Source organism: Camarhynchus parvulus, chromosome 1 (genome assembly GCF_901933205.1).
Source record: "Camarhynchus parvulus chromosome 1, STF_HiC, whole genome shotgun sequence".
Lineage (NCBI taxonomy): Eukaryota > Metazoa > Chordata > Aves > Passeriformes > Thraupidae > Camarhynchus > Camarhynchus parvulus.
Window position 1 is genome coordinate 71,848,706 of NC_044571.1, and position 15,568 is coordinate 71,864,273.

Here is a 15,568-nt window from a genome sequence, read left to right on the forward strand (position 1 = left end):
TTTTAGCAACTATATGCCACAGTCGGTCGTAGTACACAGTGACAGAGATAAAAACTAACAAAAAAAAGTCTAGCATGTTGTTGCTGGGATATTTGTTTGAGAGTTCATTGCAGTTTATGGGGGAACATGAGTGGTAGATTAAGTGCAGATTTGCGCTTTAACTATCCACAGAGAGCTGTTTCAGAGTGGTAAAAGCTCTCATCTCTTAAATATTTTGCAAAAGAGCACAGAACAGAAGCTAATCTAGCAGTTTTCTTCCTGATGAATGTCTACCAGAACACTGTAAAAAGAAGGAATCTTGATGGAATTTGTTGTTTTTTAATTTCTAATGGAGAGCTGAAAGAATAGGAAAATCTTCAAAATAAATTGTAAGCCATGTGAGCTTGTGTTACACTGGATTTTTTCATCCCATTTTACAGCTGGGCTTTACCTTGACTTCACAAAATTCTGCAAGCTGCTGCTGTACTTGCTTGTTGACCTGTAGATGAATAAATTTTACTTTCTAATTTCTTCTGGAAAGGCAAGATTCATGTAACAGTTTAAGGAAGTCTGGCAGAGCAGTGTTTGTGTTGCATAGGCAGATCTCTATTTCAAATGCAGTGCCTGTCTGAACTGGAACAGGTTCTTCTAAACCTACCAGAGGAGGAAAATGTGAGATTAATTAATGAGAGTGACACTATCACTGGAACCTGTTAATAGCTGTCACCTGCATGCTGCTTGCACCTCCTATTCTGAATCATGCCATAGGCATCCTGTATGCATGAATTTATCAACCATGAAAGTTGATTTGAAAATGACATGTGAAGTCTTCTTTCATTTGAAAAGAAAGCTGACTTAAGTTTTCTAAAGTTCTTATAAGCCAGCTCATGATAACCAGGAATCACATCAGAAGAGTTGAAAGACCAAAATACCAGAAACGTTGCTATGTAAATCAATAATGTGCATCTTAGCAAGTGTATTTTGCTCCATGTTTCAGTGTAATAAGTACTGCAGTAAAATGATTTGAATATAATGGCAGCTTTTGATTACATTAGTGGCAATTCTTTCACCCCTTTAAGGCTCTTTTTTGCTTTGTGATTTTATATTCTTGTCTAGTTTTATATCCATTGGGATAGAGGAATAAAGTCAACTCTGAATCTCTGTTAACAATGTAATATACTACTGTTATATATTATTGCCTCTCTGTAATCTGACTCTGTCTTGAAAGTAGTATTAAGAATGATTCAGAAAAGAATGTTAAGGCCAAATCTTAGGAAAGCTTAACATATTTTAGGAGGATTCTGAGAGCATGTCTTAAGACATTGTCTTCTTGAGGCCACAAATTTGGTATAGTATGCATCAGTGCCTTTAAAGAGAACTGACTTCACTAGGTCACAGCATGGCACAGAGAATCATGGGTTGCCTTAGTTTAGCCCGGCCTTCCTTGTGACTCTGAGTCTGGATAAACTGGAAGATACTGGGGTTTGGGGGTTTTGTATTTTCCATCTAGCTTGTAATTACAAGAAAATGGGCTGACTAGGAATGAATCCAGTTTACATTTGTTCTAGAAACAGATGCAAGATGCTTCAGGGAGTAGTCTGTAGAGGAGCTGATGATACCCAAAGTGGCGGGTAGATGGACTGCTAAAGTAAAGCTGTTAAAAATGGTATCTTCCCTCCCTCTCATTTCCTGGGGAGCATTGACAGGACAGTTATGTGTAATCACAGTAGGAAAGGCAGCATGGGAGTAGGAAAAGAAGCAAGAATTTGTTCAGAGTGAAGCCACTATAGACTGCCAACTGCAGGATCTTTCCCTAGGTGGTGCCCATCACTGGCTACTGACTCGTGGCCTTTGGCTTTTAATGATGGTGACAGGTTGCAAGAGCTCAGTTACATGAACAGCACTTTAATAACTGCCTCTATCTAATAAATACTGGTAGCTCTGGCACAGATCTGTACCCTTGACACAGCCAGCTGTGGTCCCTGTTATTTTGTGGGTTTTAGGGGCATTTACAGCCTGTGACAAAGCTTTGAGGTTCTGCTGTTCGACACATTGTGTGTGCACTAAAAATAATCCTTCAAAAGAATCTGAACTCTGGTGTAATTTTTATGGACAGAGTAGAGCTGTTTACTGTGTAAATTAGTTTTGCTGTGCCTTGCCCTTCCCTGTATCTCATTTCCTCTTTCCTTCTATTCAATTTCTCTTGCCCTCTTCTCCACCAAAGTTCTGATCTGTGCCACTGATTCCACTCCAGTTTTATGTACTTTTTTCCTCTTTTCCAAACCATTTTCTCATTCTTTAATTGCGTAACCACTTTGTGTTTGAATGAAAAGTATGTTTTTCATAACAGACAACTTCTAATAATGTAGTGCCTACTACAGTGATACACAAGTTCTTTCCTATCAGGCGACTGATTTAGGATGGCTTTAGAAAAGGGTTTTGTTTCTGGCATTTACAGTCAGCTCCACAGCTGAAAATTTGCCAAGTCTGCCTCTGAGGTTGGAGGAATCAGAGGCAAAGGTAAAAGAATAATTCTCTAACAAAAGCTCAAATGCAATCTGTTTGTTTTCATTGCAATAAACAGTGAAAATCCTGAAAGATGATAAATTAAAGCCATGCTTTCTGTCACTATGCACAAGCATTTTCTGAGCTGTTGGAGGTTCCCAAAGTTTTGAGCCTTTTTTACTATCCATTAAGTATATCATACACCTTCTTAAAGGACTCTATCTGTACAGAAAAGTAGGTCAAATTTCCTACCTTACTACAACTGAAGATAAAATAAATGAAGATAATATAAATATTTAATATGACTTCTCTAAGACTTGCTGTTCTGGCACAACTGATCTGTTTCCTCTTGACAAGTGATAAAAGAAACCATTAGAGGAAACAAGATTGGAAAGAGCTTCCTGGGTCATAAGGTCTGCATTTCTGGTCTTTAAGACAGTGACATCATGCATACTCATTAGCAAATTTATTGAGCTCCCTCCTAAACCCAGCTACATTTTATTGCCACTGTGTGTAATAGGACTTCTCCAGCTCGTATTTCTCAGATGATTTGAAAGAAGATAATAAGAAAATCTTTAACTCACATCTGGCATGACTGGAGTGCAGTACTCTCCAAACCTCTGTTTGGAGATTTTAACTGTCATTCATGACCAGTGCCTTCTGTAATGGCACAGTACTGTGCTGTTTCTGTTAGAAGTAGAAATTAAATTGAATTACATAGGTCAGTAAGTAATCAATTACTTTCTGATAATCTAGAACAGAATTACAGCATCATCTTTATCCAGAAAGGTTAGTCACTTACATGCCAGAAGTGAGGCTGTATTCAGTTCTGGGATTTGGGGGGTTTTTTGTTTGTTTTTTGTTTGGGGGAGGGATGTGGTTGTGTTTTGTGGGGGCATTTTTTGGTGGTAAATTTTGTTTGGTCGGTTTTTGGGGGGTGGGTTTTGTCGATTTGTTTTCTCCTTCAAAATCTGCTTTGGAAAGTTCAGCAAGGTCCTGCACATGAGTCAGGACAATCCCAAGCACAAGTGCAGGCTGGGCAGAGAATGGATTGAGAAGCAATCCAATCTGGGGAGAAAGACGTGGGGGTGTTGGTTGATGAGAAGCCCTTCATGGCTCAGCAGCATGTGCTCACAGCCCAGAAAGCCAAACGTGTCCTGGGCTGCATCCAAAGAAGAGTGGGCAGCAGGGCCAGGGAGGGGATTCTGCCCCTCTGCTCTGCTCAGAGCCCACCTGCAGGGCTGCATCAGCTCTGGGCTCCCAGCACAGGAAGATCATGGACTTTTTGGAGTGAGTACAGAGGAGGCTACAAAGATGATCAGAGGGATGGAGCACCTCTCCAGCTGAAGACAGCCTAAGGGAGCTGGGGCTTATCCTGGAGAAGTCTCCAGGGAGACCTAATAGCACCTTCTAGTACCTGTAGGGGGGACTACAGGAGTCCTGGGGAAAGATGTGTTACAGGGACGTGGAGTGATAGGACAAGGGGAGAATGACTTCAAACTGAAAGAGGACAGGTATAAATTAGGTATTAGAAAGAAGTTCTTTATTGTGGGACTGGTGAGGCAGCAGCAAAGGTTGCCCGGGGAAGTTGTGGATGCTCCATCCCTGGAAGCGTTCAAGGTCACTTTGTAATCTATAATAAAAACATCATTTCCTTGAGGAAGAGCAGCTATAACATTTGGGAAGTGAGGATGGGTGTTTATTTAATTTTTTTATTAAGTGAACAGTCCTAGAGTCCTAAGTATAGTTGCTTAGCCCTCCTCAAAGATCAGGGGTTTTTTTGTTGTTGTTGTTCTTTTCAGCTATATTCACCAAATTCTGATTTGTATTTTGTTGCAGTTGTCTACCTTGTAGTTTTTCATCTGTCATTTGTCATGTTTGTATGGTCCTATGGGAAGACAATTTTCACATCTCCTGCAACCCCCTCTAATGAGGTAAGTATAATGTTATGAAAATGTCAGTGCCTTTTTTATAAATAGCTGAACTGTTTTCAGTGATGAAATTTGTTTGCAGTACTGCATGATTCACCTTTCCCTTCTCATTGTCTAAAATAGAACAGCATGACAGTGTATCATGAATGAAAATGATCAAGTTAATCTTAAAATACCATATGCTTTGTGTAATGACATTTCCTTATACGAAATGTGTGTTTAAATCATCACAAGTTTGGCAGTCTTGTACAGTGCTATGCTATGAAGTGGCTTGCTTGAAACCTGGAATTTTTAAAACTGATAAATGAAGTACAGTGACAACACTTTTATGTTTCCTTTTTAGGCAGTTTTAGCTGTTGTTTGAATAAGAAAGGGTAGTAATGCAATGTACATTTATGACCTGGAGGACTGAACCCACTTCTTAGTCAAGGGTTAAGGTTTAGGAACACTGAGATGTGACTACATAAAGAAGCTTTATATAATAATGAAAGAATGCATGATGAAGTTTTGTTTTGAAAAAGAACCATATTAATTCCAATAAGCCTGAGATGGATTACCTTGTTTTCCATTTTCTCTAATGTATGTGTATGTAAGGATTAAATACAGGCACTGAATTTAAAATATTGCACTTCTCTTCCTTGGTTTTACAAGGCTTTTTTACTGTCTAAACTGTTTGAGGTGTTGGTTGCTCTGTGGGGGTTGAATTTTTATTCTGTTTTCAGCAAGACTGACATTCAGTGTTAATGTCAACCTTAAACATTCTTGAGACAAGTTATTCCCATGTTTTGAAGCAAAAGCAAACATTGCTCTGTAGTGCTTAATTATAGCTTAGAGATCTATGTGTTAAAGCTATAGAATATGAAGTGTAAAAAGCTAAACACAATTCTGCTGTTTAGCTAAGCAAAAAGTCTAAATGCAGCTGTTGAAGATGGAGCACAAGCTGTTGGTCTGGAGCACAAGTCCTGTGAGGAGCAGCTGAGAGACCTGGGGGTGTTTAGACTGGAGAAATGAGGCTCGGGGAGACCTTCCTGCTCTCTGTAACTGTCTGAAAGGAGGGTGCAGCCAGGTAGGGATCAGCCTCTTTTCCCAGGTAACTAGTGACAGGACAAGAGGAAATGGACTCAAGTTGCACCAGGGGAGGTGTAGATCAGATATTAGGAAAAATTTCTTCACTGAAAGGCTTGTTGTCACAAGCACTGGAACAGGCTGCCCAGAGAAGTGATTGTGTCCCCATCCGTGGAGGTTTTAAAACATTAACAGATGTGGCATTTGGGGATGTGGTTTCATGGTGGACTTGGCAGTGCTGGATTTATGGCTGGGCTTGATGACCTTAGATGTTTTCCAACCTAAATGAGTCTATGAATTGGTAAACCTAAAAACTTAAAGGGACTTGTCTTCAGGGTAATTTGGTTTTGCTTTTTCTGGGGTGGTTTTGCAGGAAAATGGCTGAGTTAAGCAGGTTAACTTGTTAGAATGTAGTTGAAATGATGTTATTCTAGGTTTTATAAAGCTATATGAACTAGAGATACTCTTAATGCTAATGCCTAATAACTTTTACTGTCTTCTTGAATTCTTCATTAATAGCAAACTTATTCTGACAATACTTTTCCTGTAGTTACAGTGATGATGTAGCAGGCTTTTTTTATTCAGCAAGCAAAAGGGATGGCTTGGGCATATGGCATGTAATGAACTTTTTGTATATTAACTGTGGAGAGAGATCAGATTTAATAAAATTTTCTTCAACAGCTAGCTTTAAATGAAAAAGGACAAAAAAACCTCTCCCACCAGGACAACAAAAAACACACTCAAAAAATTTTTAAAAAGCAAAAAACCAACTAAATTTAACACCCAGCACCACCTTTTCTGTTTCTGGGCAAATCCCTTCTGTTCATGTACTAGTGAGTAATTTATGCTGTTTATACTTAAAAACAAACATGACTTCAGTATCTCTCCATTGTGTGAGAGTGTAAATGTATATATTTTTAATCATTCAAAATGGCTATTCTGGCAAAACAAATAGCATCCTGTGATCTTACTATTGAACTAAAAAAAAGATTCTGCAGCTGCTGTTGTCTTAGTGTAATCCCTGTGCATTTGTCCTAAGAAAGAACAATCAGCATTATACAAGATCCAGAAAGAGGAAGGAAACAAAGGGATTCTTTCTGTTTTCAATAAGAACTGCTGGAACCTCATTGGGAATTCTGTTTGCTGTGTGGTAACAGACAACTTTGGATGCCTTTGAACATATCCTGCTATTGTCCTGAGAGACTGTGGTGTCATAGCCCTATTAAGTTCTGAAATTAGAACAGAAATGCAGCTTTTCAGAAAACCAAAATCCTATCCAGGATTTTTGGAGTAATACAATGATGTTACATGGACAAATGTAAAAAGCTTTAAATCTTTTTATTGGGTTCCTTTTCTGTGCACTAATGGTTTGCCTTGAAATGTCATCTAGAGGGGGTACTCATGTTTACTGCAACCTCTGCTTGACTGCAGGTCACAGATACCTGGGTCACCTAGCAGCCTCACAAGGGTAGTAGGGATTAAGGTGTATTGCACTACTGTTTGCTGGAATGATGCTTCACATCTGCCTTAAACTTTTGATGTGAGCATCTTCAGTTTTCATGCTTGAATAAATATTGATCTGAATGGTTAAATTTAAATAATTAGGTCAAACTCTTAGTGATGGCTGAAATGTTAAACTTTAATTTCACCCTTCACATAGATTAATTCTATTGTGTGGTTATTTTAAAGGGTATTATTTAAACATGTTTCATGTTTCACCCTCAAAGGGTGTGTAGGTGCAATAACTGGGATGGTGCTACATGTGACAGGAGGCTTAACTAGATTCTGTGAGCTGTGAGGCATCTTGGTTGCATTCTGGGTTAGGAAATAGCACAGAGAAATTGCAGCAATGTCTTTCTGCTTCCTCCTTGCTGTAAGCGGAGTCTTCACTGTTGCTTGCCAACTGACTGTAATCCAAAAGAGGAAAAAGTACAGGATGAGAGGAGAATCCATGTGAACTAATCATGCACATGTTTTTGGTAGGAAAATACAATCATACTAAACCACACTAAGCCAGTTTTTGTTCCAGCTGCACACATAGCATTTTCCACTCTGTATCATGAATGCTTTGTCTATGTGTGCACATAAAGAGGGCTCTTGTAGTCCATGCAGGAAGCTCAGAGTTTAGAAGTGCTTTGGAACAGAAAAATACCAAAGAAAATCGTCATTTCAGTCCCCGCTGCACAGAGCCTTGTCAGCATGCTGGGTTTTGTGGGGCTTACTGGGAAATACTGTTTCAGCGGATACCAAACTAAGTGTTTCACAAATGAGTCAAAGCTCTCCAGGATTTTCTGGTAAAGGCTTACATTTCAGTGAGGTTTCAACAGGAATGCTTGTCAGGCTTTACTCAGAATTGTAGCACACTCCCAAACTGTACAGGCTTTGCTGAAGCTGCTTTTAATACAACTTAAGAATTTTGAGAGTAGTGTTGATTACTCCTGAGTTAAAAATCCAGTTAAACTCTTCCAGCTTCTGTTCTGGGGCTGTGAAGCTCACCACACACCCCGCCTGCCTTATTTTCCCCTCATCTGGTTTGTACCCCTCTGTATGTGAGAGAGGAAGTGGGGTAAGAGAACTTCAGTGCCTTGTAGCAGCAAAGGACTGTTGCACCTTCCTCTTGTTCACAGTTCACTTAAATTATGCTTATCATGAATTAAAGGAAAGTTTGTACTTTAAAACTCATTCTGACTCTCTGTGTTCCCTTGTGTTGGAGAGAAAATACTATAGATAATGGAATAGAGATAAAGAATATTTTCTTGAAAATACATCCAGAAATTAAATACATCCAGAATACATCCAGAAACTTAGGAGTTCTAAAGATCTCCTGTAATTCCTGTAGCATTCTTTTTTTTGTTTACATCGTGCTTTTGGGTCAGTGGAACACCCAACATGGTGCGTTTGGGTCAGTGGAACACCCAAAGGGTCTTTTCCTTAGAAAATAAAGTAATAATTAATCTTTCCCATCCTATCCATTTTCTACATCCCTCTTAGTTCTGCTTGTCAAAACTTGATAAAGAACAATATGAAAAAGAAGAGAGACCAGAAATCCAGCAGGAGATTTTAAGAAGAGCTGCCAAAGACTTGCCTATCTATACGACAACAGCATCGAGAGGTGAGATAGAAAGATAATTCTATGCTCCTCAAGTTGCTGTTTATTCATTTGTTGCCATTGAATGGACAATATATTAAGCACATATTGCAAGTGCTATGATGTTTTGTTATTTGTTTGTCCTGGTGTTTAATCCCCCTGAGAAAAAGAGCAGTCCTTTTTCTGGGGTTCTTAACATAAAGCCACTACTTGAAATTAAAAAAGAAAAATATCTTCTAGCAAGAAGAGAGATGACAGCAGTTATCTGCAGCTGTGGCAATTAAAAATAAACACAGCAAACAAATATAGCTAAAATAGCTTGAAAAAGGGAAAATCAAATGTGTTGCTCAATTTTATAATCACTTTTATCTTCACTTAAATTTTTTCTTTTTGAGCTGTTTTAGTTCAGCATGAGGAGAAACATACTTAAGATCTTAACATACTTTTGCAATTTAAAAAAAAAAAAAGTATTGTTTCATTCCCATCTGCAATTCGGTACAAATCTAGTTATGGACTGCTTCTGGATTTGCTTTTAATGTCTGTAGGCATTTTATTCCAATTTGTAGATGAATGATCTGTGAAAGTGCTGTCTTATGTGTATATATGTTCTTTAAAAATCTGTAGCTTTTTTATGTGCATATATCTTTTTCTCTTTCTTGAAACTAGCAAGCCTGTAGAGTTTCCAAAAATATAAACTTCTCGAAATAACCATTGCCAAAGTTTACTGTGACTTTTCCAAAGAAAGTCTAAGGACACCTGGCTCTTTTAAATACAGGCCTCCATCTAAGAGAATCCCAGTCTTAAGTTCCTGGAGTGGTCTGGGAAGCTGTTGCTAGCTCTTATCAGTTCTGTTTAGCTGTAGGTGTTGACTTTCCTCCTGCTTTCAAACTGCCTGTGCTGGTGTCTTATTTCCATTGAGAAAAACCTGAAGGTCTGTTTAAAAATATCCAGGAAAGATGAGGAAGATCTGACTTACTGAACAGTCTGCTAGATCATTGTTTGGTGAAGTGGATAGTGAAAGCCAGTGCAGAAGGTTGACTTGCTGAATGAGTGTAGTTTCACAATGAGATAGATGCTGTAGTACCCTATGCAGAGGTGAAAAGGGGATCAGTGCCAGAGGATGAAGGATAGGAAGACTTGGGAGTCAAAGTGTAAATGAAAATGGAATCAGTAGAGTAGTAAGAGGTAGTTTTGAATACTTTATTATGTTACATTCCTTAAAAAATCAAAACTACATATCATATGAGATTAGGTGTGTGACAGTCTGTGAGAACAGGTGTGGCAGGGGAGGGCAGGAAGCTCTTTTAAGATTCAGTTCATGTTAAGGGGGAAAGCTTTCATAAAATGAGGTGAATTCTACTGACCTGACCCTTGCACTTAAATACAGCAATCAGATACTGTGATCGATGCCAGCTGATCAAACCTGACCGCTGCCACCACTGTTCTGCCTGTGACGTGTAAGTGTCTGAATCTGGAATTACAGATTTTCTCTTTCCTGAAATCATCTCTTTAGTGCGTTCATGTCTTCAGTGGGCCAGTTCCTTCTGTTGGTGCAATATTATGGTACAGCCCTATTGTCTAAGGTGGCAGAACTTTTTAGGAAACTTGCTTGTAGCCTTGTAAAACAAAGATTATATTAAAAAATAGATTAATTAAAAAGTAAAAAATCATATAGATTGAAAGTAAAGAAAGGTAGGTCCGAGATACCAGCACCAGCTAAAGCTTATTATTGCACTGTTTCATTGTATCTTGTTTCTGTAGCTTTGAAACAGATGTGTTCTGCTAAAAATGTTTATCTCAAAAATTGGCAGTAGAGTCACATGCCTTTAACATTTCAAAAACATCCTTGCTATCCCCTGTTTTCATTGTGAATCATCAGAGGAATCTGCACAGGCACTGAAGGCTGAGGCTATGCATGAGACTTCAGTAGGCTGAGCTTGAGGAAATCTCATTAACTGAAGCACCTAATACACATCTTTTGGCTAAAATCAAATTTGTTAGCAAATACAGTGAATGGCTCTGTGTCTGAAATGTCCAGTAACTGTGTTTACTTTAAAACTGGATTAAAGTGGCATGTGAACTATTCAAATTGCCCTTTGTGCTGATCTTTTCCTCCATTAACTTAAAAAAAAGACAAGCAGCAAGCAAAATGGTAGAAAAAATAACCCTAAGGTAGACTTAGTTGAAGTGGATGCCAGGCTAACACACCTTATCCACACAACCCTGACAGATCCTTTGGATTTGTTTTCTCTGCACACACATAAAACTAGTGTGGCTTAATGAACTGGTACATGGTGTTGCTCAGTAATGCTCCCAATGCTAATTTAAGAAACTCTCCTCATAACTCTTCTGAATTTCAATTGGTTCTTTTAGGTAAAAGAACAGCTGCTCTAATATAGAGAATTTGTATGATTGAGAAGGGCTTGAAAAAGATACAGTAGGGCAAAATACTTGAAAAAATCAATCAATAAAAAACAACACCCAAAACTGTAGAAGCTAAAGTTATGTGTCTTGGAAAGAAAACGTGTTTTTTTGTCTTAACTTGCTGGAAATTCTCTCTTTCAGATGTGTATTAAAAATGGATCACCACTGTCCATGGTAAGTTTATATTTTAAAAAATCAGTATAAGAATGATGAATTAGATGCTACTTCAAAAATGAACTTCTGGAGTAAACTTTGATTTCCACAGAAGTTCTTTAATATATGGGAATCAAATGTGTGATGCAGTGTTAAAGTTGTAAGCCCAGTAGTCCAAATCGTGCAGTTTCTCCTCATATAGAGAAACCTTGACATTAACGAGACCTGTGAGAAAATCCATTTCTTTCTTTTGTTTACTCTGTTGGTGTTAGCAGGAGAGGAGATACCACTGCAATGGGAGAGTAATTTCTGGATTTTAGGTGATATGTATGACCCACTCAGACTCTTCTGCACTTTGTATTCACTGGTAGTCAGTAAAAATATTATCTGCTATCACTGTGAAAAACGTTACTACCAGTAGTTGACTTAGAGGTGGTTTTGTAACCAAGCAGCATACACTGAAATTGATGGTGAGGTTCCTGTTACTTTCTGTGGTGCCTGCGGTTAGTTTGTAGTGAGAATTGTTTCCTGTATGGACTGTCTGTATTGTAATGCTTTGCCAGCTCATGTCCTGTCCTACAGAATCATGGGGGGCAAAATTCATGTGAGAGGCCCAGATCATTCAGCCTGAGAAATTTCCTTCGAAATAGTGGCTTAAATTGCTTCTGAAACACTGGTGCTAGAGTGTTTTGGACATACCACTGACATCATACACATTTTGCTCTGTAATGTATTGTGGGTTTTTTGTTTGTTTTATTTTTTGTATACCTTAGTAACCTTTTTCTCTTTCCCCTCCTTCTAGGGTGAATAATTGTGTGGGATTTTCTAACTACAAATTCTTCCTCCTGTTTTTAATGTATTCCTTACTGTACTGTTTGTTTGTTGCTGCTACAGTCTTGCAGTACTTCATAAAGTTTTGGACAGTAAGTTCTAAGGCTTTTTTTGGTTGTTGTTCATTTGTTTAATCCTGCATGTGTTATTGAAGGCTGCATCAGCATGTTGTCACTCACTATTTACTCTGTTCTGTGGTTCACTATCATTAATGACATCAATCAAAGTGACTGAAGCAGGAGAACCTTATGAATTTTGATGAAGTAAATGTATTACACTGCCTGGGATGGGTAACTGGGGAAAGGAGTTTTGATGAGGACACTGTGCAATTTCTCTGCTCCATCAAAATTAAGTGTCGCAGCTCAGGTTTTTATGAGACTATGAGATACAGATATGTAGATAAAGAAGGAACAGACCCTATCAAACAATGACATATATGTACGATTATATATATGTGTGTATATAATAAATACTGACAAATATGAAATATAAATAACAATTTTATATCTTCCCAGACTTATCTATGGATAATCTGCTGCCAGCTAAGGCAGATTAATTTATTGGGAACTATCTGAGCCTTGTTTTGGAGTCCCTACATAGGCATGTTTGAACTTCATATTAGTGGCTTTTATGATCTTGTATGAACAGAATGCTAGGATATGTACAGTATGAATGCTGTACATCTTCCTTGCAACTTTATGGGTTGTCAAATGGGTAATACACATACATCCATCTTAGTATGTTTAATAGCATTTATGTGAAGGCAACCATCCTTGTATGTCAGTGTTATATTGCACCTATCAGCTTTGATGCAGTCACATTCCAGGCTGAACACATTGCCTTCTGTAGTTGTTCCCTTTCATCTAGAAAAACTTGTAGTGTGCCTTCCTATCTCTAGGCTGAAGTGTTAGTGGCATAATTCGCATGCTCATTTCCATTAATGAGCATGCGAAAAGTTACCACAAGTGGAAGGGTCTCAATCACATCTTTGGGTAAATAATACCACATATTTCTTAAATGCTGGCTGCTGTCAGAGTAACTGGGAAAAGTAGTAATTATCTGCAGCAGTAGATATTGGTATTTGCTTTACTGGAGCAAAAGGTTGCTGCCATGTCAGGGTAAGAGAAGTTTGATCATGTATTCAAAATATCTGTACTTTGAGACAGTTGGCATTAGTTAAGATAAACTGTGCAAAGAAGTTTGTGTTCATCTAAACTTGTGGGTCTGATCTGCCAAAGTACTGCGTTCCTCTTAACCTGTGAATTCTGTATAGCAGCCTGTTACTAGAGAGCATGGAGCCATGTGCGAATTGAGCTGTCAGTACTGTGAGATGAAAGCCATAAATGTGTTTATCAGTCATAGCTGGGTCTTAAAAGATATTTCAAATTAAATGGTCTGATTCTGCTGTTCAGTCTTTCTTGGCTGTAAAATAGTTAAATTTTCAATCTGTGAATGTGCCATTTCCAAACATCTGCCTGGCTGCTTTCCAGTGCTTTGTATGCAATTTCTAAGGAAACTGTAGATGCGCTCTCTCATATTTACCAGTCAGTGCTAGAACAAAAAAAAAAGAAAAAATAATTTGCTTTGCTATATTACTTCATAGTTGTTAGTGCAACAAAAAAGGCCATAGGACAACTGCCTACAATGAACAAATATTTAATACCAACATTTGCAGCAGGACTCTTCCAAAGCTCATCAGACACAATGGTGAAGTGGACTCTCAAGCAGAGGAAGTAAACTTAAGAGGGATGATTTTTTTTATTATTGATTCAGTTGTTAAAAATGCTTCCTGCAAGAATGGACTACTTCTGAAATGTAACAATAGACAATGTAATTGTGTACTTGCTTTCAATTCCAGATACTTCCAAGACTGAATCTGGCAATGCCCTGATCTTATCAGCAGAATAGGTCTCTGACTCACTTTACTCATATTAAGTCACCCACTTCACAAAGCTAAGACACTTCTGAACTTATAACTGACTTATTAAAGTACATTTCCAGAAAGAGGTGGCAGCTCCATAATCATGTAGGCTTGCAAATTTTTGTATGTCTCTTGTACATAAGCTTTTAGGCAAGTGCTCTCTTGGAAGGTTCTCTGTACATCAGTATGCAAACCAAAGCAGAGTGCTGCTGATACATGCTGTCTGTAGATTGCTTCAGTATATTGCTAATCCTCAGCTTTGTCTGCTACAGCATCAGACAGATTGCTGTTTGGACATTTTCTGTCAAGGCTGTCTAGATGCACAGAACCACTGAATATTTTGAATTGGAAGGGACCCTCAAGGTTCATCAAACTCTTCAGTAAACAGCCCATATGGGAATTAAAAACCCACAAGCTTGGTGTTATTAGCACCATGCTCTAAAACTGAGCAAATCAAGGTTGTTTTTTCCTCCCAAAGCTTGACTACAGGAAATGTTACATACCTTCAGAAGGTAGTGCTTATTTTTTGCTTCCTCACACATGTTTTTCAGAGACTGTGCAACAAAGTGCTGGATACCTCCAGTGTTGGAAAGAAGTATGGACTGTTCTTGGGGAATGTAGCCTGGGGGAAGAACTTGTTATGAGGTTGTGGAGGTGTATGTGCTAAGTACACAAATGTAGCAATCCCTTGTTTTGCACTGTTGATAATACTTGCATAGAGACATGATGCTCCTACCCAGATACCTGGAAACATTGTGAGACATGCACACCTACCAAATTCTTCTTTTGAAGAAAACCTTTGTATTTCTCACTTGCATGTGCAAGACTTTTACACAGCACATTTCATGCACTATGCGAAGTGCTGAAGAAAGGTCTTGATTCTGTGCATACAATAGTGGAACAACTGCACTGCCTGGAAATGTTTACCACAGGCTTGCACCCTGATGCTGATGTTAAAATCTGTTTTGTAGATAAGGGAATGTTACTGATTTCTTTATTTATACCTATAACTGCTTTTTCTAGATTCATGACATTTTTATTTCTACCTCAGAGGTTGTTAAAGATAAAATGTCAGTGTAACCAAATATCTTTGACACAAACATCAGCACTGGCTGGACGCCCAGTGCTTGATGCCTTGTTTACACAGTGCGTGGTGATGCTTCCCAGCTTATATTTGTGTCTACTCCTATTCTTGCTGCACTGCCACCTCCTTGAAACCATTATATTTTCAGTCATTTGCAGTGTCTTTCACTGTCCTCCAGATTAATTTTCAATCCTTAGTATAGCTAAATAAAGGATGTGATACATGTCCTGGGTGGATAGCACATGCTTCCACAAAACTTTGGTTGTGTTAATAATAGGGGGGTAAAAAAAAAGGATTGGTTCCACATCATTAGTTAGAACTCATTCCTTCTGACTATACTAAGGATGTAGACCAGATGTGAGTTTTTTTCAGAGATTAGGCTAGACCTATCTACTGAAAAATGAGGAACAAATCAAGCTCAGACAGCACTTTTGTTTGAGGGGTTTTGTGACCTGATACCAATCAAGTCACTGTTTGTGAAAGAGTTTGTAGGGGACTCTTGAATAGTGACTGGCTTCAGCCTATTGTGTGCTAAGTAGTCCAGATTGTGTTGTGCAAATTGCTTCCTTTTGTAAATTCTGCAGCTC

General features: G+C 38.4%; 1 protein-coding gene across 1 annotated transcript in view; it reads left to right on the plus strand.

The window, feature by feature from the left end:
• Positions 1-15,568, plus strand: part of ZDHHC20 (zinc finger DHHC-type containing 20) — a 49,266-nt gene that overhangs the window by 18,407 nt on the left and 15,291 nt on the right. Inside the window, exons 3-7 of the mRNA XM_030971781.1 lie at positions 4,324-4,418; positions 8,472-8,592; positions 9,956-10,025; positions 11,134-11,166; positions 11,948-12,068. Of these exons, the coding sequence (XP_030827641.1) occupies positions 4,324-4,418; positions 8,472-8,592; positions 9,956-10,025; positions 11,134-11,166; positions 11,948-12,068 (440 nt within the window). The remainder of the gene's footprint in view (positions 1-4,323; positions 4,419-8,471; positions 8,593-9,955; positions 10,026-11,133; positions 11,167-11,947; positions 12,069-15,568) is intronic.